This window comes from Canis aureus, chromosome 10, assembly GCF_053574225.1.
Source record: "Canis aureus isolate CA01 chromosome 10, VMU_Caureus_v.1.0, whole genome shotgun sequence".
NCBI lineage: Eukaryota > Metazoa > Chordata > Mammalia > Carnivora > Canidae > Canis > Canis aureus.
In genome coordinates this window covers 42,467,905-42,490,699 of record NC_135620.1, presented here as the reverse complement: position 1 = coordinate 42,490,699, position 22,795 = coordinate 42,467,905, and the positions used below count along the sequence as shown (strand labels likewise).

Sequence of the window (22,795 nt, the reverse complement as noted above, 5' to 3'; positions counted from 1 at the left end):
CTGTTGTTTGTAAGACACAGTCTATTGTACTTTGTTATAGCAGCCTGCATTAAGACTCAGGGCATCTTTCACTGAGCACTTGTGATACACTAGTTGAGGTTGTGCCTAAATGTTTCCAGTTCAAATCATCCATGGCAGAGATGAAACTGTCATGTATAGCTATTCTCAACACCTTTCCTTAAAAATATCTGTGCTCACAGATACTGAATCTAAAAAAGAAGGGGAACCATAGCCCCATCGAAAATCTTGAGTAATAATGAGAAAGGAAACAGGAAGATAGGAGACTGGCAGAAAGAAGATGCTAGTGTTCAGTTCCCCACAGAGGATCAGCCCAAATATATTTTAAAAATAATTTTCATTCTTCAGGTTTTGAAAAAATGCTGGAGACCATTAACCAGTTTTTCCCTACCTGTGGCCTGCTCTAAATATTTGCATTAATCTGTCCTACTATCACTAACCAGTAAGAATGAGGGCAGTGAAATTAGCCCCTTGATGGATTTCATGTACCAGTGTACTTCACTAAATTTCAGTGTCTCCAAGGTCAAAATATTTTTCCTTAATTCTTGAGGTTTCCCATGAACTTCCTTTTTAAATAGATTTATTTATTTATTTATTTATTTATTTATTTATTTATTTATTTATTTATTCATTCATGAGAGACACAGACTGAGAGATGGGCAGAGATATAGGCAGAGGGAGAAGCAGGCTTTGTCCAGGGAGCCTGATGTGGACTTGATCCTGGATCCTGGGATTACCACCTGAGGCGAAGGCAGGTGCCCAGCCACTGACCCACCCAGGTCCCCACCTGTGAACTTCTTAATGAAGAAAAATAAACTTACTTGATTCCAGGGCCAAATTATTTTATTTTCTATTATCATTGAAAGGACACCAGAAGGATATTATTTCTTTTCAATTAAATTTACTTTGAGAAAAATATTCTCTTAAAAATTTTTTTTTCCTTTTTTAGATTTTATTTATTCATTAGAGACAGACAGAGAGAGAGAGAGAGAGGCAGAGACACAGGCCGATGGAGAAGCAGGCTCCATGCAGGGAGCCTGATGTGGGACTCGATCCCAGGTCTCCAGGATCAGGTCCTGGGCTGAAGGTGGCGCTAAAGTGCTGAGCCACCCAGGCTGCCCCAAGAGAAAAATATTCTCAAAGCAATAGGACATTTTACCCAGTTTCTTAGTAAATCCGCAAACGCTTTAATGTTAAAGTGGGTGTGTCAGATCAGTCAGACAGGAGCTGATAAGGAAAGACAGGATGTACTGCTGAATCCAGACTCATTAAATGTTTAAACTTTTCAATCTGACACTTTACCATATGCCAATCTGAAGATCTATTTCCTAGTACAATATAGTTCTGTATGTTGACAACTATGATAAATATTTCTGCATATGAAGACGTATTCAGTATGTGACTGTGGTTGGTTTCCAGGTAAAAATATCTCCTAATTTGCTATCTGATTTTACTAATTCATGGGATGAATATTAACTCCTATCCCCCAATTACACAAAAGTCCTTATCGACATGACTGGGAAAATTCTGTTTTTCCTATGAAAAACACTTGTACTTCTTAACTATTCAGAAGATGTTCCATTTCAATTTTCTTAAAAAGTCTTCCAAGTTCATTTACATTTTGCAATCGCCAGGTTTTTCAGCCTCAGCACTGATGAACTTGCTTGCATAGAATTGATCTGCTTGAGACAAGGAGTTTGGCTCATCTGCATTCCCACTTTGGCATTATACCTTCCCTCACTTATGAAAGACCATCCCTCTTCCTCATCCCAAGCCTCAGATGGTGCACTGCCCCTGAGTGCAAGACCTCTGCGACACCCAACAGAGGGACGATTCCAGAAGGCTTAGCTTTGGGAGAGATTCCCTTGATGCCAAGTAGAGAAGGCTCCAGTCAGATGCTTAGTACTGACCTCTGCTCTCCAATCCGGACCCACATTTCCCTTCTCCCTTCAAAGGCAGGGAACACCACATGTGCTGAATTTCCATCTTCTCTGTCCTCAGCCCCACAAGCACCTGCAGGCATCAACTTGCTCCTGTCTTTCTGCTCAAACCCAAATGGTTTGAAGCTCTCTTTCCCGTGGGTTCCTGCTTCACATCCAGGTCTCCCCGCTCAGCCACGGTTTTCCTATACACTAGGTCTTCCCGAGCTCAGACATGCCTGTGGGTCCCCTTGGCTGACATTTCACACACGTCTGCCCCTCTTGAGCACAACATCCATTTTCAAGTCTGACCTCCAGCTCATATCTATGTCCTACTATCTCCTGCTTTTCTGCTCCTTCCTCTTTCATTTTGGGGATCCCCCACTCTCAAGTTGGGAGAATTTGGTGTTCCTCCAAATCTATGCTAGGTGCCACCCTCCATTGCTAGGTGCCACCCTCCATCCTGTGTGCACATACAGACTCAACTTCTCAAATGGTTCTGACAATTTAATCAAGTTAAGTAAAAATTATATAAGATTGTCACAGAGACTGAAGAAAATGTCAAATCAGATCTTTCAACTGAAAAGAAAGGAGGTCATCTTCCATCGATCTCTGAGGTGGTTTCCATCCATGGTAGAAAGGTTATGTTCTATTCATTGTTGTTTTGAGGTAAATAGTGTCATTTCCATGTCATTGAAAAAGTTGCTTACAATATTATGTTTTGAATATTTTCCTAAGGAAGAGTTTTGCTATTCTGTGTTTAACCTTTTGACTTAACATGTTCTTGACATTTGTGGAGTGGGCGCAGGTGACTGGGCCGTGGGCCAACAGTCCCGGGCCCTGGTCTGCAGGTGGCCCTCCTGTGGCCCTGCCAGCACCCCTCCCCGGCCCCGCAGATCTGCCTGGAAGTCAGGAAGGCGCCTGCTGGGCGCTCCCCGTCCTTCCAGCGACCATGGGGACCAGGCTGGCTGGTGACTGGCACTGCCCACCGCGCCCTCACTGCGCTGCAGGCGAGTCCTGTCGTCCTGTCCTCTCATCCCCCCTTCGCCCCGTCGTGTGGTGGCGCATCGTCCCCTCATCTCATCTCTCAATGTCCCATCGTGCCCTTATCTCGGCGCCTCATTGCTCATGTTCCCGTCACCCCAACTCCCATCAGTCACCCCATCAGTCATCTCCCCAACATCCCAAGGTTGTCTCCTGTCCTCCCAACGCCTCATTGTCCCAAAGCCCCATCACCCCTTCTTCCTGCGGGTCCCTCGCCCTTGTGGCCAACCGCCCCTCCAGTCGCCTCCGTCTTCAAGTCTCCCAGTGACTGTCCCCCCGCCCCATCCTCCGCCCCCCCCCCCCCCCGCCCTTCCGAGCCGGTCGCGGCCCCGCCGGCGGGCGCACACCCGACCCCGAAGCTGCAAACCCGCCCGCGCGCGCCGCGGCTCAAATCCCTTCGGCTCAAATCCCTTCGGGAAACCGCGTCTTGCGGCCCGTCCTCTGGCTGCACTTTCTCGGCCCAAGGGGCGCCGGGACCCAGGCCGAGCCGCAAGCGCAGGCTGCAGGACGCCCTCGGGCCACGGGGGCCCCCCCAAGCGCCGCCGGGCCGCCCGCTCGGCGGGGAGGGGGCGGGAGGACGGGTTTGCGGGGACCCGGGCCGCGGCCCCGAGCCGCCCCCCCAGGCCGCCCCGCGCAGCCCGGGCCCCACACAGCGGCCGCCGGGACCAGCACCGCCGCCGCGGGGCCCCATCCCTGGGCGGCAGGAGGAGGCTGCCGCCGCCGCCGCCGCCGCCCCGGGGCTCCCCCGCGGGACCCCTGCCTGGGAGCCCGAGCCCCGCCCGAGGCGCGCACACCCTCACGCGCGCCTCCGGGGCGCACCTGCTTCAGAGCTCCTCGGGGACTAGAGCACACCCCGAATCCAGAGGCCCCGAAGCGCCCGTTCGCACCTGCAGCTGCTGCAGCACATCCTCAGCCTCTTGGGCGCAGAGCGCAGCCAGGCTGGGGGGAGCAAGGCCGCCCTCCAGCACCTCCTCTCCAGCCTTGATCGCGGCCGGGAGCCCCTGGAGCCCAGGAAAGAAGGGTCGGGCCTGCCTATGTCCGGGACTGGTTGTCGGGAAGGGTTTCCAGAGCATCCATCTCTATCAGGAGGGCAACAAACGCAGCCGCTGTGCCTGGGAGGCCATCAGAGCCCAACTGCAGAGGCGCCTGCTCCTCCTTTCACAACCTCTAGGAAAGCCCGCACGCAAAGCAGAAAGAGATCCTCAGACTCTGTCAATGACTGACATACTTTGCTGAGCCTCCTAAGCACTTCGTGGTTAGGTGACAAAAGTATAAGCTTTAAATTTATTCCAGTTTTTACTTTTGCTCATTAAGTGTTTCTATAGGACAGTTCTTCTATTTGGTTCTTAGTGAAAAGAGGAACCAAGTCTAATTATATACCCTGATGAAAAAAAATGGATTTTACAACGCATTCATTTTTATGTTGTTCACATTATAAATAAAAAATAGACTTTCTCTAAACCAGTAGATGTGTTGTGGTCAGAAGAGCGGTGGACATAACAAATCCAATTCTTTGTATCATTGAACTTTGTAGAAAAACCAACCTCCAAGCAATAATCTCACTCAATTGATATCAGTTGTTTTAAATAGTATAATGACAAAAGGGAAAAATGAAATCTCTTAGCAGCCACTGGGAGCAGACATGTTGGGAATAAAAACAGAAGCAATAAATATCTCCCACAGTTAATGGTAGACGTCCAAGTGCAACTATTCCTTAGAAAATGGATATATGAGTCAGTTATTTACAAGCAATTCCATCCCATTAAACCCATGAATGGAAATGATGACAAAGGAAGAGAGTGTAGAATAAAAAAGAAGTTAAAATGGATTCTGTGGGGATACCTGGGTGGCTCAGTGTTTGAGCATCTGCCTTTGATTAGGTTCTGATCCTGGGGCCTGGAATCCAGTCTTCCATCAAGCTCCCCACAGGGAGCCTGCTTCTCCCTCTGCCTGTGTCTCTGCCTCTCTCTCTCTCTCTGCCTCTCATGAATAAAAAAACTCTTAAAAGTTTTTGGTTCTTTGTGTTTTTTTTTTTTTTTTTTTTTTACTAACAGTTTTGCTTCCAAGTACAAAGCTACTAACTGAAACCAAGACTTATGTGAAACTTCTTCACTTTTTGGAAACTCTCATAGAAGAGGCCGTTTTCTCTTCTTTTTTCCTTACTGACTATTTTGGACATGAGGGAATGTCCCTGTTACAATGCTGGAGTAGTGGCTGTAGCAAAAAGGAAATAGAAAGTTGGATAATATTATTCTGTGGCCTGTCCAATTATTTTCATTGGAAGATTGCCTCTGACAGCCACAGATGGACTAAGACAGCGACCAAGTCTGGAGAACTTGCTTGTTTGTGTTCTCTGCATCAGCTTCTCCCTGCTGGATGATTTTTCTCTGGAGAAAAAACAAACAAACAAATCCCCAAAACAAATAAACTGCTCTTACCTAGAAAGAACTGACTCTGTTACTGTAATAAGTCACTATCCCTACCTTGTATATCATTTTTGGAAATTATACTTTTATATGTTAGCAAATCGAAGTTCAATAAAAAAAGAGAAAATTATACTTTTTATGATAACATTTTTTATTTCGCAGACATAGAGAAACCACGTTGCCTTGAGGAGGGGGACAATTGGGTGAGAATCTTCCACCAGACTTCCTGGTGAGTGTGGAGTTCCACAAAGATTTGCTGGCAGGGCTCCAGGAGGTGAAGACCTGCTCCTAAATGAAGCCTGTAATATGGACCCATTCAGCCACCAGGTGTCCCTGGAAAACAAAATTTAAAAAAATTTTTTAAATAAATTTTTTTTTCTTTTAAGCTTTCCTAAAGAGCAGTTAGCTTCACAGCAAAACTGAGTGCAAGATCTCAAGACTGTTCATATATGCCCACATTGTCGACATGTATAGTATCCCTGAAAATCAGTATCTCCCTCCAGAGAACAGTTATTACAAGGCCTCCGGGCTATAAAAAGTAGTTCTAAGGCCTGTAACCTAGTCCTCAATATAATAATGGTCTGTGGCTCTCCAAAACTCACCCTTGGAGAACAACAACAAAAGTTTACATCTGAGTTCTTGATTTCCATTTTTGGGTTTTCTTGGGTAACACTCAATACACATGGATATAGAATTTGTGGAAGATAAGCCATATACCTGCAAGAAGAGTATGAAATAACTAGGAATAACTTGCACAGTGATATGAAGAATTTCCCTCAATCTTTCCTTCATCAGAAAGTCATGGTAGAAGAGGTGATCTTAACAAAACTTGGAGGTCCCATTGTCTGTTTGTAGATGTGACTTCTGTGTGACCCTGGAGGTGATGTGGGCTCTCATAATTTAGGAACAAACAGATGTCACATGATCTTTTGACTTTAGGAAAGTAAGTCAACGCATCAGGAACTGTACACAGAGTGAAACAGAAAAAAAGGAGTTTTGAAAACACCTTGATGAGTACAGAGTCGCAGGTGAGGCAAGAGATCACTTTGTCAGCCGAGGCAACATGAAATGGCCTTACTGCAGAAACACATGTCAAGGAAGTAATTCAACTCTTCGATTCCGATCAGCAGTTCGGCATCGATCAAAATTGGGAGAGACTCTGCGTTCATTCTCTTGTCTTTGTAGACATGGTTCACCTGCATATGTGCTTTCCGTATCAGAAATCATGTACCTATCAGTACTCGATAGGTCCCTCTTCAACGTCGGTCATCCAATTCCACGTCGGAAGCCTAACAATTGGCCTTCATGTTTACCAGCGCTAGACATCCTTAACCCTGCGTCGCCTTCACATGAGAAGGGTGAAGCGACACGGGGTTGTGTATGTCCAAAGTTCAGATAGGAGCATGGGACATACACTGTACTCTAGAGACAGCGCATCCGGGTTCCGAACTTTTCTGGATGATGCGTGAAAAGCCAATCCAGAAGACTCTGGAGGCAAGGGCAGTCATGACAAGCACGCCCATGTAGTTGGGAAACAGTGCTCTAGAGCCAGTCGAAAGTGCATCATAAAGGAAAGCAAAAAGAGAAGTAGAAAGTGAGGGAGACGTTCAGAAATGGAAAACGCGTCTGATGCCTACTTAAGCCCCACACACGAGGGAAGATGCTCAGAGAAGCTGAAGCCGCGGTTCCCACACTTGCCCAGCGCAGCCAGGCCCACAGCCCCTGCACGATCCCAGATGGCGCTGCCCTGCTCCTTCTCGGTGGCCCTGGTGCTGCTCAGCTGCCACTCCCTGTGCTGTCTGGCTTGCCACCTGCCCGACACCCACGGCCTGCGCAACTGGAGGGTCCTGACGCTCCTGGGACAGATGAGGAGACTCTCCGCCGGCTCTTGTGACCACTACACCAATGACTTTGCCTTCCCCAAGGAGCTGTTTGATGGCCAGCGACTCCAGGAGGCGCAGGCCCTCTCTGTGGTCCACGTGATGACCCAGAAGGTCTTCCACCTCTTCTGCCCGGACACGTCCTCTGCTCCTTGGAACATGACTCTCCTGGAGGAACTGTGCTCGGGGCTCTCTGAGCAGCTGGATGACCTGGAGGCCTGTCCCCTGCAGGAGGCGGGGCTGGCCGAGACCCCCCTCATGCATGAGGACTCCACCCTGAGGACCTACTTCCAAAGGATCTCCCTCTACCTGCAAGACAGGAACCACAGCCCGTGTGCCTGGGAGATGGTCCGAGCAGAAATCGGGAGATCCTTCTTCTCCTCGACAATCTTGCAAGAAAGAATCAGGAGGAGGAAATGAGACCCGCCCGGGTCCGCACGGAAATGACATTCCCTGACTGATCAGAGCACACTTGCACGTGTCCTGCCGCCTCAGAGAAGCTCACGCCTGCCATCACGGTGACACGAAGGCAATCGGGTGTCCAACGTGTTCAGGACGGGGCAGCACCATCAAGTCAAGTCGACAAACACCGCTTACTTTCACATAACCTTGCCCATCTCTCTACTTACTACACATTCGTTTGTTTATTTATTTATTTATTTATTTATTTATTTATTTGTATTTATGGCTCAACTGGGTTCTCTTTGTATACTAGTAGGTGTACCGTCACTCTGTGATTCAGGGGGAGTGGGGATGCTTTCTATTTATTAAGTTTTTTATTCTTTTGTTCATTAAACCGTTCTCTGCAAGCATTCTTGCATTTGTGGTTTCTTTCGAGACGGAGGGAATCAGAAGAGAATCTGATGAAAGAGTGGATCGTATGACTCTTCTCCTCAGGATTCTGTTACTCTCATGAGAAGTCAACCCATAGTCCTCCTCGATGCCAGTGCGTGTGTGCCTGTCAGGCTGAGGGTGCACACGACCGATCCCATCTCCTACCCTGTATCTCTGAGTTCTGTCGAGAAAAAACAAACCTCCAAACAACCAGCAGAGTGAAGTGATGGCAGTCATAGCACACGGTACAACAACAAGAAGAAGGGACATGGGAACTCCGTAAGCAGAAAAGGAAGCAGGCATATCCGGAAATATAATCAAGCAGCACTAGATAATACCTTCCCTATTAGACTGGTGGATGTCCCAGTGCCAATATCCTTCAGAAAATGCCTAGTGGGGTCTGCCAGTTACAAGCCGGTCCGTTCCCTTGAAGCCTAGCTATGGAAGCGCTGCCAAGGGAACAGAGTCCCAAAGGAGAAGTGGTCTCCAGATGGATTCCCTTGTGGATCCTGTGTGGCCATGTGACTTCTACGGGCAAGCCACTCACTGAAGCCCAGAGTCTGTGGAGGCTCCCTCCTTTTTGGAAACTCTCCTCCGAGAGGCCTTGTTGTCTTCTTTTGCTCCTGATGACAGACCATTATGGACCGGAGGGCACGTCCCCGTTACAAGCAGGGGACAGTGGCTGTAGGAACAAGCAAAGACAAAGCGGGAGGATTGGACTCGGTGGTCTGTCCGATGCTCTACAGCAGAAGACTGCCCCCTACAGCCAGCAATGCACTGAGATAGTGACCAGGCCTGGACACCTGGCTTGTGTTGTGTGCATCAGGTTGCCCCTGCTGTGTGATTCATCTCCCGAGGTAAAAACAGGTTTTCTAGGAGGAACGGATTCAGAGAGTGTAAAAAGCCAATTTCCTCAGCTTTTCTCTCTCGCTCTCTCTCGCTCTCTCTCGCTCTCGCTCTCGCTGTCTCTCTCCCCCTCTGGAAAATACAGTGTTCCAAAGAGCAGCGAGGTAGGCAATGTGGTTGGCAAGGTCGGCTAAGCAGCCAGATCTTGGTTTCAGCTGAGATCCTCATCTCAGGGCGGGTGGATGGAACCCCGCATCAGGCTCCCCACAAGCGCAGAGACTGCAGAGGATTCCTTGACCCTGGGGCACCTGGGTGGCTCGTTCCATGAGGCATCTGTCTTTGGCTGGATCGCCAATCCCAGGGTCCTTGGATGGAGCCTGTCATCGGGCTCCTTCTCAGGTGGGTGTCTGCTACTCCCTCTCCTCCCCTGCTCACGCTGCTCTCTATATTGCTTTCACTCTCTCTCTCTCTCTTTCTCTAAAAATCAAGATATCTTTTACGAGTAGTTAGCTGCGCAGAAAAAAAATACGAAGTAGAGAGACTTCTCCCACCTCCATGGTCTGTATCTGCATAGTGTCCCTGGAAATGAACCTTCAGCCACCTGAGGGAATCCCTGTGACAAGGCTTCCAAGATTCTGAGCTCTGTGAACTAGTCTTAGATAGTCCAGTGGTCTGTAGGCTCTCCAAAGCTCAGTCTGGGAGGGCCCCAGCCAAAGCTTCTTGCTTCCTGTTTGTTGTCTCTCCTTGGGCTTTCTTGAGTACCACACAAGAAGCATGGCCGTTGAATTAGTGGAAGAGCCCTGAAATGTGTGCCGAGGAGGGCGACACACCTAGGAATGACAGGCCCCTGTGAGCAGAGGACTTTCTCTCCATCCGTTCCTGGATCTCAAAGTCACTGGGAGAGGTGGCCTTGGCTGACTCGGGAGCTGCCTTTGGCGCTTTGTGGATGTGGCTTCTGTGTGAGCCTGGAGGTGATGTGGGCTTTCAGCATTTCAGAACAAAGAGATTCTGCATGATCGTTTGACTTTACGAAAGTCAGTCAACGCATCAGTAACTGGACGCAGTGCGAAACAGAAAAAAAGGAGTTTTGAAAACACCTTGATGAGTACGGAGTCGCAGGTGAGGCAAGAGATCACTTTGTCAGCCGAGGCAACATGAAATGGCCTTACTGCAGAAACACATGTCAAGGAAGTAATTCAACTCTTCGATTCCGATCAGCAGTTCGGCATCGTTCTAAATTGGGAGAGACTCTGCGTTCATTCTCTTGTCTTTGTAGACATGGTTCACCTGCATATGTGCTTTCCGTATCAGAAATCATGTACCTATCAGTACTCGATAGGTCCCTCTTCAACGTTGGCCATCCCATTCCACGTCGGAAGCCTAACAATTGGCCTTCATGTTTACCAGCGTTAGACATCCTTAACCCTGCGTCGCCTTCACATGAGAAGGGTGAAGCGACACGGGGTTGTGTATGTCCAAAGTTCAGATAGGAGCATGGGACATACACTGTACTCTAGAGACAGCGCATCCGGGTTCCGAACTTTTCTGGATGATGCGTGAAAAGCCAATCCAGAAGACTCTGGAGGCAAGGGCAGTCATGACAAGCACGCCCATGTAGTTGGGAAACAGTGCTCTAGAGCCAGTCGAAAGTGCATCATAAAGGAAAGCAAAAAGAGAAGTAGAAAGTGAGGGAGACGTTCAGAAATGGAAAACGCGTCTGATGCCTACTTAAGCCCCACACACGAGGGAAGATGCTCAGAGAAGCTGAAGCCGCGGTTCCCACACTTGCCCAGCGCAGCCAGGCCCACAGCCCCTGCAGGATCCCCGATGGCCCTGCCCTGCTCCTTCTCGGTGGCCCTGGTGCTGCTCAGCTGCCACTCCCTGTGCTGTCTGGCTTGCCACCTGCCCGACACCCACGGCCTGCGCAACTGGAGGGTCCTGACGCTCCTGGGACAGATGAGGAGACTCTCCGCCGGCTCTTGTGACCACTACACCAATGACTTTGCCTTCCCCAAGGAGCTGTTTGATGGCCAGCGGCTCCAGGAGGCGCAGGCCCTCTCTGTGGTCCACGTGATGACCCAGAAGGTCTTCCACCTCTTCTGCCCGGACACGTCCTCTGCTCCTTGGAACATGACTCTCCTGGAGGAACTGTGCTCGGGGCTCTCTGAGCAGCTGGATGACCTGGAGGCCTGTCCCCTGCAGGAGGCGGGGCTGGCCGAGACCCCCCTCATGCATGAGGACTCCACCCTGAGGACCTACTTCCAAAGGATCTCCCTCTACCTGCAAGACAGGAACCACAGCCCGTGTGCCTGGGAGATGGTCCGAGCAGAAATCGGGAGATCCTTCTTCTCCTCGACAATCTTGCAAGAAAGAATCAGGAGGAGGAAATGAGACCCGCCCGGGTCCGCACGGAAATGACATTCCCTGACTGATCAGAGCACACTTGCACGTGTCCTGCCGCCTCAGAGAAGCTCACGCCTGCCGTCACGGTGACACGAAGGCAATCGGGTGTCCAACGTGTTCAGGACGGGGCAGCACCATCAAGTCAAGTCGACAAACACCGCTTACTTTCACATAACCTTGCCCATCTCTCTACTTACTACACATTCGTTTATTTATTTATTTATTTATTTATTTATTTATTTATTTATTTATTTGTATTTATGGCTCAACTGGGTTCTCTTTGTATACTAGTAGGTGTACCGTCACTCTGTGATTCAGGGGGAGTGGGGATGCTTTCTATTTATTAAGTTTTTTATTCTTTTGTTCATTAAACCGTTCTCTGCAAGCATTCTTGCATTTGTGGTTTCTTTCGAGACGGAGGGAATCAGAAGAGAATCTGATGAAAGAGTGGATCGTATGACTCTTCTCCTCAGGATTCTGTTACTCTCATGAGAAGTCAAACCATAGTCCTCCTCGATGCCAGTGCATATGTGCCTGTCAGGCTGAGGGTGCACACGACCGATCCCATCTCCTACCCTGTATCTCTGAGTTCTGTCGAGAAAAAACAAACCTCCAAACAACCAGCAGATTGAAGTGATGGCAGTCATAGCACACGGTACAACAACAAGAAGAAGGGACATAGGAACTCTGTAGGCAGAAAAGGAAGTAGGCATATCCGGAAATATAATCAAGCAGCACTAGATAATACCTTCCCTATTAGACTGGTGGATGTCCCAGTGCCAATATCCTTAAGAAAATGCCTATTGGGGTCTGCCAGTTACAAGCCGGTCCGTTCCCTTGAAGCCTAGCAATGGAAGCGCTGCCAAGGGAACAGAGTCCCAAAGGAGAAGTGGTCTCCAGATGGATTCCCTTGTGGATCCTGTGTGGCCATGTGACTTCTATGGGCAAGCCACTCACTGAAGCCCAGAGTCTGTGGGGGCTCCCTCCTTTTTGGAAACTCTCCTCCGAGAGGCCTTGTTGTCTTCTTTTGCTCCTCATGACAGACCATTATGGACCGGAGGGCACGTCCCCGTTACAAGCAGGGGACAGTGGCTGTAGGAACAAGCAAAGACAAAGCGGGAGGATTGGACTCGGTGGTCTGTCCGATGCTCTACAGCAGAAGACTGCCCCCTACAGCCAGCAATGCACTGAGATAGTGACCAGGCTTGGACACCTGGCTTGTGTTGTGTGCATCAGGTTGCCCCTGCTGTGTGATTCATCTCCCGAGGTAAAAACAGGTTTTCTAGGAGGAACGGATTCAGAGAGTGTAAAAAGCCAATTTCCTCAGCTTTTCTCTCTCGCTCTCTCTCGCTCTCTCTCGCTCTCACTCTCGCTGTCTCTCTCCCCCTCTGGAAAATACAGTGTTCCAAAGAGCAGCGAGGTAGGCAATGTGGTTGGCAAGGTCGGCTAAACAGCCAGATCTTGGTTTCAGCTGAGATCCTCATCTCAGGGCGGTTGCATGGAACCCCACACCAGGCTCCCCACAAGCGCAGAGACTGCAGAGGATTCCTTGTCCCTGGGGCACCTGGGTGGCTCGTTCCATGAGGCATCTGTCTTTGGCTGGATCGCCAGTCCCAGGGTCCTTGGATGGAGCCTGTCATCGGGCTCCTTCTCAGGTAGGTGTCTGCTACTCCCTCTCCTCCCCTGCTCACGCTGCTCTCTATATTGCTTTCACTCTCTCTCTCTCTCTCTCTCTCTCTCTCTTTCTCTAAAAATCAAGATATCTTTTACGAGTAGTTAGCTGCGCAGAAAAAAAATACGAAGTAGAGAGACTTCTCCCACCTCCATGGTCTGTATCTGCATAGTGTCCCTGGAAATGAACCTTCAGCCACCTGAGGGAATCCCTGTGACAAGGCTTCCAAGATTCTGAGCTCTGTGAACTAGTCTTAGATAGTCCAGTGGTCTGTAGGCTCTCCAAAGCTCAGTCTGGGAGGGCCCCAGCCAAAGCTTCTTGCTTCCTGTTTGTTGTCTCTCCTTGGGCTTTCTTGAGTACCACACAGGAAGCATGGCCGTTGAATTAGTGGAAGAGCCCTGAAATGTGTGCCGAGGAGGGCGACACACCTAGGAATGACAGGCCCCTGTGAGCAGAGGACTTTCTCTCCATCCGTTCCTGGATCTCAAAGTCACTGGGAGAGGTGGCCTTGGCTGACTCGGGAGCTGCCTTTGGCGCTTTGTGGATGTGGCTTCTGTGTGAGCCTGGAGGTGATGTGGGCTTTCAGCATTTCAGAACAAAGAGATTCTGCATGATCGTTTGACTTTACGAAAGTCAGTCAACGCATCAGTAACTGGACGCAGTGCGAAACAGAAAAAAAGGAGTTTTGAAAACACCTTGATGAGTACGGAGTCGCAGGTGAGGCAAGAGATCACTTTGTCAGCCGAGGCAACATGAAATGGCCTTACTGCAGAAACACATGTCAAGGAAGTAATTCAACTCTTCGATTCCGATCAGCAGTTCGGCATCGTTCTAAATTGGGAGAGACTCTGCGTTCATTCTCTTGTCTTTGTAGACATGGTTCACCTGCATATGTGCTTTCCGTATCAGAAATCATGTACCTATCAGTACTCGATAGGTCCCTCTTCAACGTTGGCCATCCCATTCCACGTCGGAAGCCTAACAATTGGCCTTCATGTTTACCAGCGTTAGACATCCTTAACCCTGCGTCGCCTTCACATGAGAAGGGTGAAGCGACACGGGGTTGTGTATGTCCAAAGTTCAGATAGGAGCATGGGACATACACTGTACTCTAGAGACAGCGCATCCGGGTTCCGAACTTTTCTGGATGATGCGTGAAAAGCCAATCCAGAAGACTCTGGAGGCAAGGGCAGTCATGACAAGCACGCCCATGTAGTTGGGAAACAGTGCTCTAGAGCCAGTCGAAAGTGCATCATAAAGGAAAGCAAAAAGAGAAGTAGAAAGTGAGGGAGACGTTCAGAAATGGAAAACGCGTCTGATGCCTACTTAAGCCCCACACACGAGGGAAGATGCTCAGAGAAGCTGAAGCCGCGGTTCCCACACTTGCCCAGCGCAGCCAGGCCCACAGCCCCTGCAGGATCCCCGATGGCCCTGCCCTGCTCCTTCTCGGTGGCCCTGGTGCTGCTCAGCTGCCACTCCCTGTGCTGTCTGGCTTGCCACCTGCCCGACACCCACGGCCTGCGCAACTGGAGGGTCCTGACGCTCCTGGGACAGATGAGGAGACTCTCCGCCGGCTCTTGTGACCACTACACCAATGACTTTGCCTTCCCCAAGGAGCTGTTTGATGGCCAGCGGCTCCAGGAGGCGCAGGCCCTCTCTGTGGTCCACGTGATGACCCAGAAGGTCTTCCACCTCTTCTGCCCGGACACGTCCTCTGCTCCTTGGAACATGACTCTCCTGGAGGAACTGTGCTCCGGGCTCTCTGAGCAGCTGGATGACCTGGAGGCCTGTCCCCTGCAGGAGGCGGGGCTGGCCGAGACCCCCCTCATGCATGAGGACTCCACCCTGAGGACCTACTTCCAAAGGATCTCCCTCTACCTGCAAGACAGGAACCACAGCCCGTGTGCCTGGGAGATGGTCCGAGCAGAAATCGGGAGATCCTTCTTCTCCTCGACAATCTTGCAAGAAAGAATCAGGAGGAGGAAATGAGACCCGCCCGGGTCCGCACGGAAATGACATTCCCTGACTGATCAGAGCACACTTGCACGTGTCCTGCCGCCTCAGAGAAGCTCACGCCTGCCGTCACGGTGACACGAAGGCAATCGGGTGTCCAACGTGTTCAGGACGGGGCAGCACCATCAAGTCAAGTCGACAAACACCGCTTACTTTCACATAACCTTGCCCATCTCTCTACTTACTACTCATTCGTTTATTCATTTATTTATTTATTTATTTATTTATTTATTTATTTATTTGTATTTATGGCTCAACTGGGTTCTCTTTGTATACTAGTAGGTGTACCGTCACTCTGTGATTCAGGGGGAGTGGGGATGCTTTCTATTTATTAAGTTTTTTTATTCTTTTGTTCATTAAACCGTTCTCTGCAAGCATTCTTGCATTTGTGGTTTCTTTCGAGACGGAGGGAATCAGAAGAGAATCTGATGAAAGAGTGGATCGTATGACTCTTCTCCTCAGGATTCTGTTACTCTCATGAGAAGTCAACCCATAGTCCTCCTCGATGCCAGTGCGTATGTGCCTGTCAGGCTGAGGGTGCACACGACCGATCCCATCTCCTACCCTGTATCTCTGAGTTCTGTCGAGAAAAAACAAACCTCCAAACAACCAGCAGAGTGAAGTGATGGCAGTCATAGCACACGGTACAACAACAAGAAGAAGGGACATAGGAACTCTGTAGGCAGAAAAGGAAGCAGGCATATCCGGAAATATAATCAAGCAGCACTAGATAATACCTTCCCTATTAGACTGGTGGATGTCCCAGTGCCAATATCCTTAAGAAAATGCCTATTGGGGTCTGCCAGTTACAAGCCGGTCCGTTCCCTTGAAGCCTAGCAATGGAAGCGCTGCCAAGGGAACAGAGTCCCAAAGGAGAAGTGGTCTCCAGATGGATTCCCTTGTGGATCCTGTGTGGCCATGTGACTTCTAAGGGCAAGCCACTCACTGAAGCCCAGAGTCTGTGGAGGCTCCCTCCTTTTTGGAAACTCTCCTCCGAGAGGCCTTGTTGTCTTCTTTTGCTCCTGATGACAGACCATTATGGACCGGAGGGCACGTCCCCGTTACAAGCAGGGGACAGTGGCTGTAGGAACAAGCAAAGACAAAGCGGGAGGATTGGACTCGTTGGTCTGTCCGATGCTCTACAGCAGAAGACTGCCCCCTACAGCCAGCAATGCACTGAGATAGTGACCAGGCCTGGACACCTGGCTTGTGTTGTGTGCATCAGGTTGCCCCTGCTGTGTGATTCATCTCCCGAGGTAAAAACAGGTTTTCTAGGAGGAACGGATTCAGAGAGTGTAAAAAGCCAATTTCCTCAGCTTTTCTCTCTCGCTCTCTCTCGCTCTCTCTCGCTCTCGCTCTCGCTGTCTCTCTCCCCCTCTGGAAAATACAGTGTTCCAAAGAGCAGCGAGGTAGGCAATGTGGTTGGCAAGGTCGGCTAAACAACCAGATCTTGGTTTCAGCTGAGATCCTCATCTCAGGGCGGTTGTATGGAACCCCACACCAGGCTCCCCACAAGCGCAGAGACTGCAGAGGATTCCTTGTCCCTGGGGCACCTGGGTGGCTCGTTCCATGAGGCATCTGTCTTTGGCTGGATCGCCAATCCCAGGGTCCTTGGATGGAGCCTGTCATCGGGCTCCTTCTCAGGTGGGTGTCTGCTACTCCCTCTCCTCCCCTGCTCACGCTGCTCTCTATATTGCTTTCACTCTCTCTCTCTCTCTCTTTCTCTAAAAATCAAGATATCTTTTACGAGTAGTTAGCTGCGCAGAAAAAAAATACGAGGTAGAGAGACTTCTCCCACCTCCATGGTCTGTATCTGCATAGTGTCCCTGGAAATGAACCTTCAGCCACCTGAGGGAATCCCTGTGACAAGGCTTCCAAGATTCTGAGCTCTGTGAACTAGTCTTAGATAGTCCAGTGGTCTGTAGGCTCTCCAAAGCTCAGTCTGGGAGGGCCCCAGCCAAAGCTTCTTGCTTCCTGTTTGTTGTCTCTCCTTGGGCTTTCTTGAGTACCACACAAGAAGCATGGCCGTTGAATTAGTGGAAGAGCCCTGAAATGTGTGCCGAGGAGGGCGACACACCTAGGAATGACAGGCCCCTGTGAGCAGAGGACTTTCTCTCCATCCGTTCCTGGATCTCAAAGTCACTGGGAGAGGTGGCCTTGGCTGACTCGGGAGCTGCCTTTGGCGCTTTGTGGATGTGGCTTCTGTGTGAGCCTGGAGGTGATGTGGGCTTTCAGCATTTCAGAACAAAGAGATTCTGCATGATCGTTTGACTTTACGAAAGTCAGTCAACGCATCAGTAACTGGACGCAGTGCGAAACAGAAAAAAAGGAGTTTTGAAAACACCTTGATGAGTACGGAGTCGCAGGTGAGGCAAGAGATCACTTTGTCAGCCGAGGCAACATGAAATGGCCTTACTGCAGAAACACATGTCAAGGAAGTAATTCAACTCTTCGATTCCGATCAGCAGTTCGGCATCGTTCTAAATTGGGAGAGACTCTGCGTTCATTCTCTTGTCTTTGTAGACATGGTTCACCTGCATATGTGCTTTCCGTATCAGAAATCATGTACCTATCAGTACTCGATAGGTCCCTCTTCAACGTTGGCCATCCCATTCCACGTCGGAAGCCTAACAATTGGCCTTCATGTTTACCAGCGTTAGACATCCTTAACCCTGCGTCGCCTTCACATGAGAAGGGTGAAGCGACACGGGGTTGTGTATGTCCAAAGTTCAGATAGGAGCATGGGACATACACTGTACTCTAGAGACAGCGCATCCGGGTTCCGAACTTTTCTGGATGATGCGTGAAAAGCCAATCCAGAAGACTCTGGAGGCAAGGGCAGTCATGACAAGCACGCCCATGTAGTTGGGAAACAGTGCTCTAGAGCCAGTCGAAAGTGCATCATAAAGGAAAGCAAAAAGAGAAGTAGAAAGTGAGGGAGACGTTCAGAAATGGAAAACGCGTCTGATGCCTACTTAAGCCCCACACACGAGGGAAGATGCTCAGAGAAGCTGAAGCCGCGGTTCCCACACTTGCCCAGCGCAGCCAGGCCCACAGCCCCTGCAGGATCCCCGATGGCCCTGCCCTGCTCCTTCTCGGTGGCCCTGGTGCTGCTCAGCTGCCACTCCCTGTGCTGTCTGGCTTGCCACCTGCCCGACACCCACGGCCTGCGCAACTGGAGGGTCCTGACGCTCCTGGGACAGATGAGGAGACTCTCCGCCGGCTCTTGTGACCACTACACCAATGACTTTGCCTTCCCCAAGGAGCTGTTTGATGGCCAGCGGCTCCAGGAGGCGCAGGCCCTCTCTGTGGTCCACGTGATGACCCAGAAGGTCTTCCACCTCTTCTGCCCGGACACGTCCTCTGCTCCTTGGAACATGACTCTCCTGGAGGAACTGTGCTCGGGGCTCTCTGAGCAGCTGGATGACCTGGAGGCCTGTCCCCTGCAGGAGGCGGGGCTGGCCGAGACCCCCCTCATGCATGAGGACTCCACCCTGAGGACCTACTTCCAAAGGATCTCCCTCTACCTGCAAGACAGGAACCACAGCCCGTGTGCCTGGGAGATGGTCCGAGCAGAAATCGGGAGATCCTTCTTCTCCTCGACAATCTTGCAAGAAAGAATCAGGAGGAGGAAATGAGACCCGCCCGGGTCCGCACGGAAATGACATTCCCTGACTGATCAGAGCACACTTGCACGTGTCCTGCCGCCTCAGAGAAGCTCACGCCTGCCGTCACGGTGACACGAAGGCAATCGGGTGTCCAACGTGTTCAGGACGGGGCAGCACCATCAAGTCAAGTCGACAAACACCGCTTACTTTCACATAACCTTGCCCATCTCTCTACTTCCTACTCATTCGTTTATTTATTTATTTATTTATTTATTTATTTATTTATTTATTATTTATTTATTTATTTATTTGTATTTATGGCTCAACTGGGTTCTCTTTGTATACTAGTAGGTGTACCATCACTCTGTGATTCAGGGGGAGTGGGGATGCTTTCTATTTATTAAGTTTTTTATTCTTTTGTTCATTAAACCGTTCTCTGCAAGCATTCTTGCATTTGTGGTTTCTTTCGAGACGGAGGGAATCAGAAGAGAATCTGATGAAAGAGTGGATCGTATGACTCTTCTCCTCAGGATTCTGTTACTCTCATGAGAAGTCAAACCATAGTCCTCCTCGATGCCAGTGCGTATGTGCCTGTCAGGCTGAGGGTGCACACGACCGATCCCATCTCCTACCCTGTATCTCTGAGTTCTGTCGAGAAAAAACAAACCTCCAAACAACCAGCAGAGTGAAGAGATGGCAGTCATAGCACACGGTACAACAACAAGAAGAAGGGACATAGGAACTCTGTAGGCAGAAAAGGAAGCAGGCATATCCGGAAATATAATCAAGCAGCACTAGATAATACCTTCCCTATTAGACTGGTGGATGTCCCAGTGCCAATATCCTTAAGAAAATGCCTAGTGGGGTCTGCCAGTTACAAGCCGGTCCGTTCCCTTGAAGCCTAGCAATGGAAGCGCTGCCAAGGGAACAGAGTCCCAAAGGAGAAGTGGTCTCCAGATGGATTCCCTTGTGGATCCTGTGTGGCCATGTGACTTCTAAGGGCAAGCCACTCACTGAAGCCCAGAGTCTGTGGAGGCTCCCTCCTTTTTGGAAACTCTCCTCCGAGAGGCCTTGTTGTCTTCTTTTGCTCCTGATGACAGACCATTATGGACCGGAGGGCACGTCCCCGTTACAAGCAGGGGACAGTGGCTGTAGGAACAAGCAAAGACAAAGCGGGAGGATTGGACTCGGTGGTCTGTCCGATGCTCTACAGCAGAAGACTGCCCCCTACAGCCAGCAATGCACTGAGATAGTGACCAGGCCTGGACACCTGGCTTGTGTTGTGTGCATCAGGTTGCCCCTGCTGTGTGATTCATCTCCCGAGGTAAAAACAGGTTTTCTAGGAGGAACGGATTCAGAGAGTGTAAAAAGCCAATTTCCTCAGCTTTTCTCTCTCGCTCTCTCTCGCTCTCGCTCTCGCTGTCTCTCTCCCCCTCTGGAAAATACAGTGTTCCAAAGAGCAGCGAGGTAGGCAATGTGGTTGGCAAGGTCGGCTAAACAGCCAGATCTTGGTTTCAGCTGAGATCCTCATCTCAGGGCGGTTGCATGGAACCCCACACCAGGCTCCCCACAAGCGCAGAGACTGCAGAGGATTCCTTGTCCCTGGGGCACGTGGGTGGCTCGTTCCATGAGGCATCTATCTTTGGCTGGATCGCCAATCCCAGGGTCCTTGGATGGAGCCTGTCATCGGGCTCCTTCTCAGGTAGGTGTCTGCTACTCCCTCTCCTCCCCTGCTCACGCTGCTCTCTATATTGCTTTCACTCTCTCTCTCTCTCTCTCTCTCTCTTTCTCTAAAAATCAAGATATCTTTTACGAGTAGTTAGCTGCGCAGAAAAAAAATACGAAGTAGAGAGACTTCTCCCACCTCCATGGTCTGTATCTGCATAGTGTCCCTGGAAATGAACCTTCAGCCACCTGAGGGAATCCCTGTGACAAGGCTTCCAAGATTCTGAGCTCTGTGAACTAGTCTTAGATAGTCCAGTGGTCTGTAGGCTCTCCAAAGCTCAGTCTGGGAGGGCCCCAGCCAAAGCTTCTTGCTTCCTGTTTGTTGTCTCTCCTTGGGCTTTCTTGAGTACCACACAAGAAGCATGGCCATTGAATTAGTGGAAGAGCCCTGAAATGTGTGCCGAGGAGGGCGACACACCTAGGAATGACAGGCCCCTGTGAGCAGAGGACTTTCTCTCCATCCGTTCCTGGATCTCAAAGTCACTGGGAGAGGTGGCCTTGGCTGACTCGGGAGCTGCCTTTGGCGCTTTGTGGATGTGGCTTCTGTGTGAGCCTGGAGGTGATGTGGGCTTTCAGCATTTCAGAACAAAGAGATTCTGCATGATCGTTTGACTTTACGAAAGTCAGTCAACGCGTCAGTAACTGGACGCAGTGCGAAACAGAAAGAAAGGAGTTTTGAAAACACCTTGATGAGTACGGAGTCGCAGGTGAGGCAAGAGATCACTTTGTCAGCCGAGGCAACATGAAATGGCCTTACTGCAGAAACACATGTCAAGGAAGTAATTCAACTCTTCGATTCCGATCAGCAGTTCGGCATCGTTCTAAATTGGGAGAGACTCTGCGTTCATTCTCTTGTCTTTGTAGACATGGTTCACCTGCATATGTGCTTTCCGTATCAGAAATCATGTACCTATCAGTACTCGATAGGTCCCTCTTCAACGTTGGCCATCCCATTCCACGTCGGAAGCCTAACAATTGGCCTTCATGTTTACCAGCGTTAGACATCCTTAACCCTGCGTCGCCTTCACATGAGAAGGGTGAAGCGACACGGGGTTGTGTATGTCCAAAGTTCAGATAGGAGCATGGGACATACACTGTACTCTAGAGACAGCGCATCCGGGTTCCGAACTTTTCTGGATGATGCGTGAAAAGCCAATCCAGAAGACTCTGGAGGCAAGGGCAGTCATGACAAGCACGCCCATGTAGTTGGGAAACAGTGCTCTAGAGCCAGTCGAAAGTGCATCATAAAGGAAAGCAAAAAGAGAAGTAGAAAGTGAGGGAGACGTTCAGAAATGGAAAACGCGTCTGATGCCTACTTAAGCCCCACACACGAGGGAAGATGCTCAGAGAAGCTGAAGCCGCGGTTCCCACACTTGCCCAGCGCAGCCAGGCCCACAGCCCCTGCAGGATCCCCGATGGCCCTGCCCTGCTCCTTCTCGGTGGCCCTGGTGCTGCTCAGCTGCCACTCCCTGTGCTGTCTGGCTTGCCACCTGCCCGACACCCACGGCCTGCGCAACTGGAGGGTCCTGACGCTCCTGGGACAGATGAGGAGACTCTCCGCCGGCTCTTGTGACCACTACACCAATGACTTTGCCTTCCCCAAGGAGCTGTTTGATGGCCAGCGGCTCCAGGAGGCGCAGGCCCTCTCTGTGGTCCACGTGATGACCCAGAAGGTCTTCCACCTCTTCTGCCCGGACACGTCCTCTGCTCCTTGGAACATGACTCTCCTGGAGGAACTGTGCTCGGGGCTCTCTGAGCAGCTGGATGACCTGGAGGCCTGTCCCCTGCAGGAGGCGGGGCTGGCCGAGACCCCCCTCATGCATGAGGACTCCACCCTGAGGACCTACTTCCAAAGGATCTCCCTCTACCTGCAAGACAGGAACCACAGCCCGTGTGCCTGGGAGATGGTCCGAGCAGAAATCGGGAGATCCTTCTTCTCCTCGACAATCTTGCAAGAAAGAATCAGGAGGAGGAAATGAGACCCGCCCGGGTCCGCACGGAAATGACATTCCCTGACTGATCAGAGCACACTTGCACGTGTCCTGCCGCCTCAGAGAAGCTCACGCCTGCCGTCACGGTGACACGAAGGCAATCGGGTGTCCAACGTGTTCAGGACGGGGCAGCACCATCAAGTCAAGTCGACAAACACCGCTTACTTTCACATAACCTTGCCCATCTCTCTACTTCCTACTCATTCGTTTATTTATTTATTTATTTATTTATTTATTTATTTATTATTTATTTATTTATTTATTTGTATTTATGGCTCAACTGGGTTCTCTTTGTATACTAGTAGGTGTACCATCACTCTGTGATTCAGGGGGAGTGGGGATGCTTTCTATTTATTAAGTTTTTTATTCTTTTGTTCATTAAACCGTTCTCTGCAAGCATTCTTGCATTTGTGGTT

At 50.2% G+C, this 22,795-nt stretch overlaps 5 protein-coding genes and 1 long non-coding RNA gene across 6 annotated transcripts in view; 5 read left to right on the top strand and 1 right to left on the bottom strand.

Moving 5' to 3' along the window:
- Positions 1-5,570: 5,570 nt before the first annotated feature.
- The window catches only part of LOC144322277 (uncharacterized), a 192,224-nt gene continuing 174,999 nt past the window's right edge, over positions 5,571-22,795 (bottom strand). The window contains exon 3 of the long non-coding RNA XR_013387870.1: positions 5,571-5,740. This is a non-coding gene — a long non-coding RNA (uncharacterized LOC144322277). The remainder of the gene's footprint in view (positions 5,741-22,795) is intronic.
- LOC144321718 (interferon alpha-1/2) lies at positions 7,144-7,707 on the top strand. The gene has a single exon (XM_077910997.1). It carries the CDS (start codon positions 7,144-7,146, stop codon positions 7,705-7,707), a length of 564 nt encoding a protein of 187 aa, XP_077767123.1.
- LOC144321717 (interferon alpha-1/2) lies at positions 10,795-11,358 on the top strand. The gene has a single exon (XM_077910996.1). It carries the CDS (start codon positions 10,795-10,797, stop codon positions 11,356-11,358), a length of 564 nt encoding a protein of 187 aa, XP_077767122.1.
- On the top strand, positions 14,468-15,031 carry LOC144321716 (interferon alpha-1/2). Its single transcript, XM_077910995.1, has one exon. It carries the CDS (start codon positions 14,468-14,470, stop codon positions 15,029-15,031), a length of 564 nt encoding a protein of 187 aa, XP_077767121.1.
- LOC144321715 (interferon alpha-1/2) lies at positions 18,130-18,693 on the top strand. The gene has a single exon (XM_077910994.1). The coding sequence runs from the start codon at positions 18,130-18,132 to the stop codon at positions 18,691-18,693; it is 564 nt and encodes a 187-aa protein (XP_077767120.1).
- LOC144321714 (interferon alpha-1/2) lies at positions 21,804-22,367 on the top strand. The gene has a single exon (XM_077910993.1). The coding sequence runs from the start codon at positions 21,804-21,806 to the stop codon at positions 22,365-22,367; it is 564 nt and encodes a 187-aa protein (XP_077767119.1).

Coding starts and splice junctions, on each gene's coding strand:
- LOC144321718 (XM_077910997.1), top strand. CDS start 7,144: ATGGCGCTGCCCTGCTCCTTCTCGGTGGCCCTGGTGCTGCTCAGCTGC.
- LOC144321717 (XM_077910996.1), top strand. CDS start 10,795: ATGGCCCTGCCCTGCTCCTTCTCGGTGGCCCTGGTGCTGCTCAGCTGC.
- LOC144321716 (XM_077910995.1), top strand. CDS start 14,468: ATGGCCCTGCCCTGCTCCTTCTCGGTGGCCCTGGTGCTGCTCAGCTGC.
- LOC144321715 (XM_077910994.1), top strand. CDS start 18,130: ATGGCCCTGCCCTGCTCCTTCTCGGTGGCCCTGGTGCTGCTCAGCTGC.
- LOC144321714 (XM_077910993.1), top strand. CDS start 21,804: ATGGCCCTGCCCTGCTCCTTCTCGGTGGCCCTGGTGCTGCTCAGCTGC.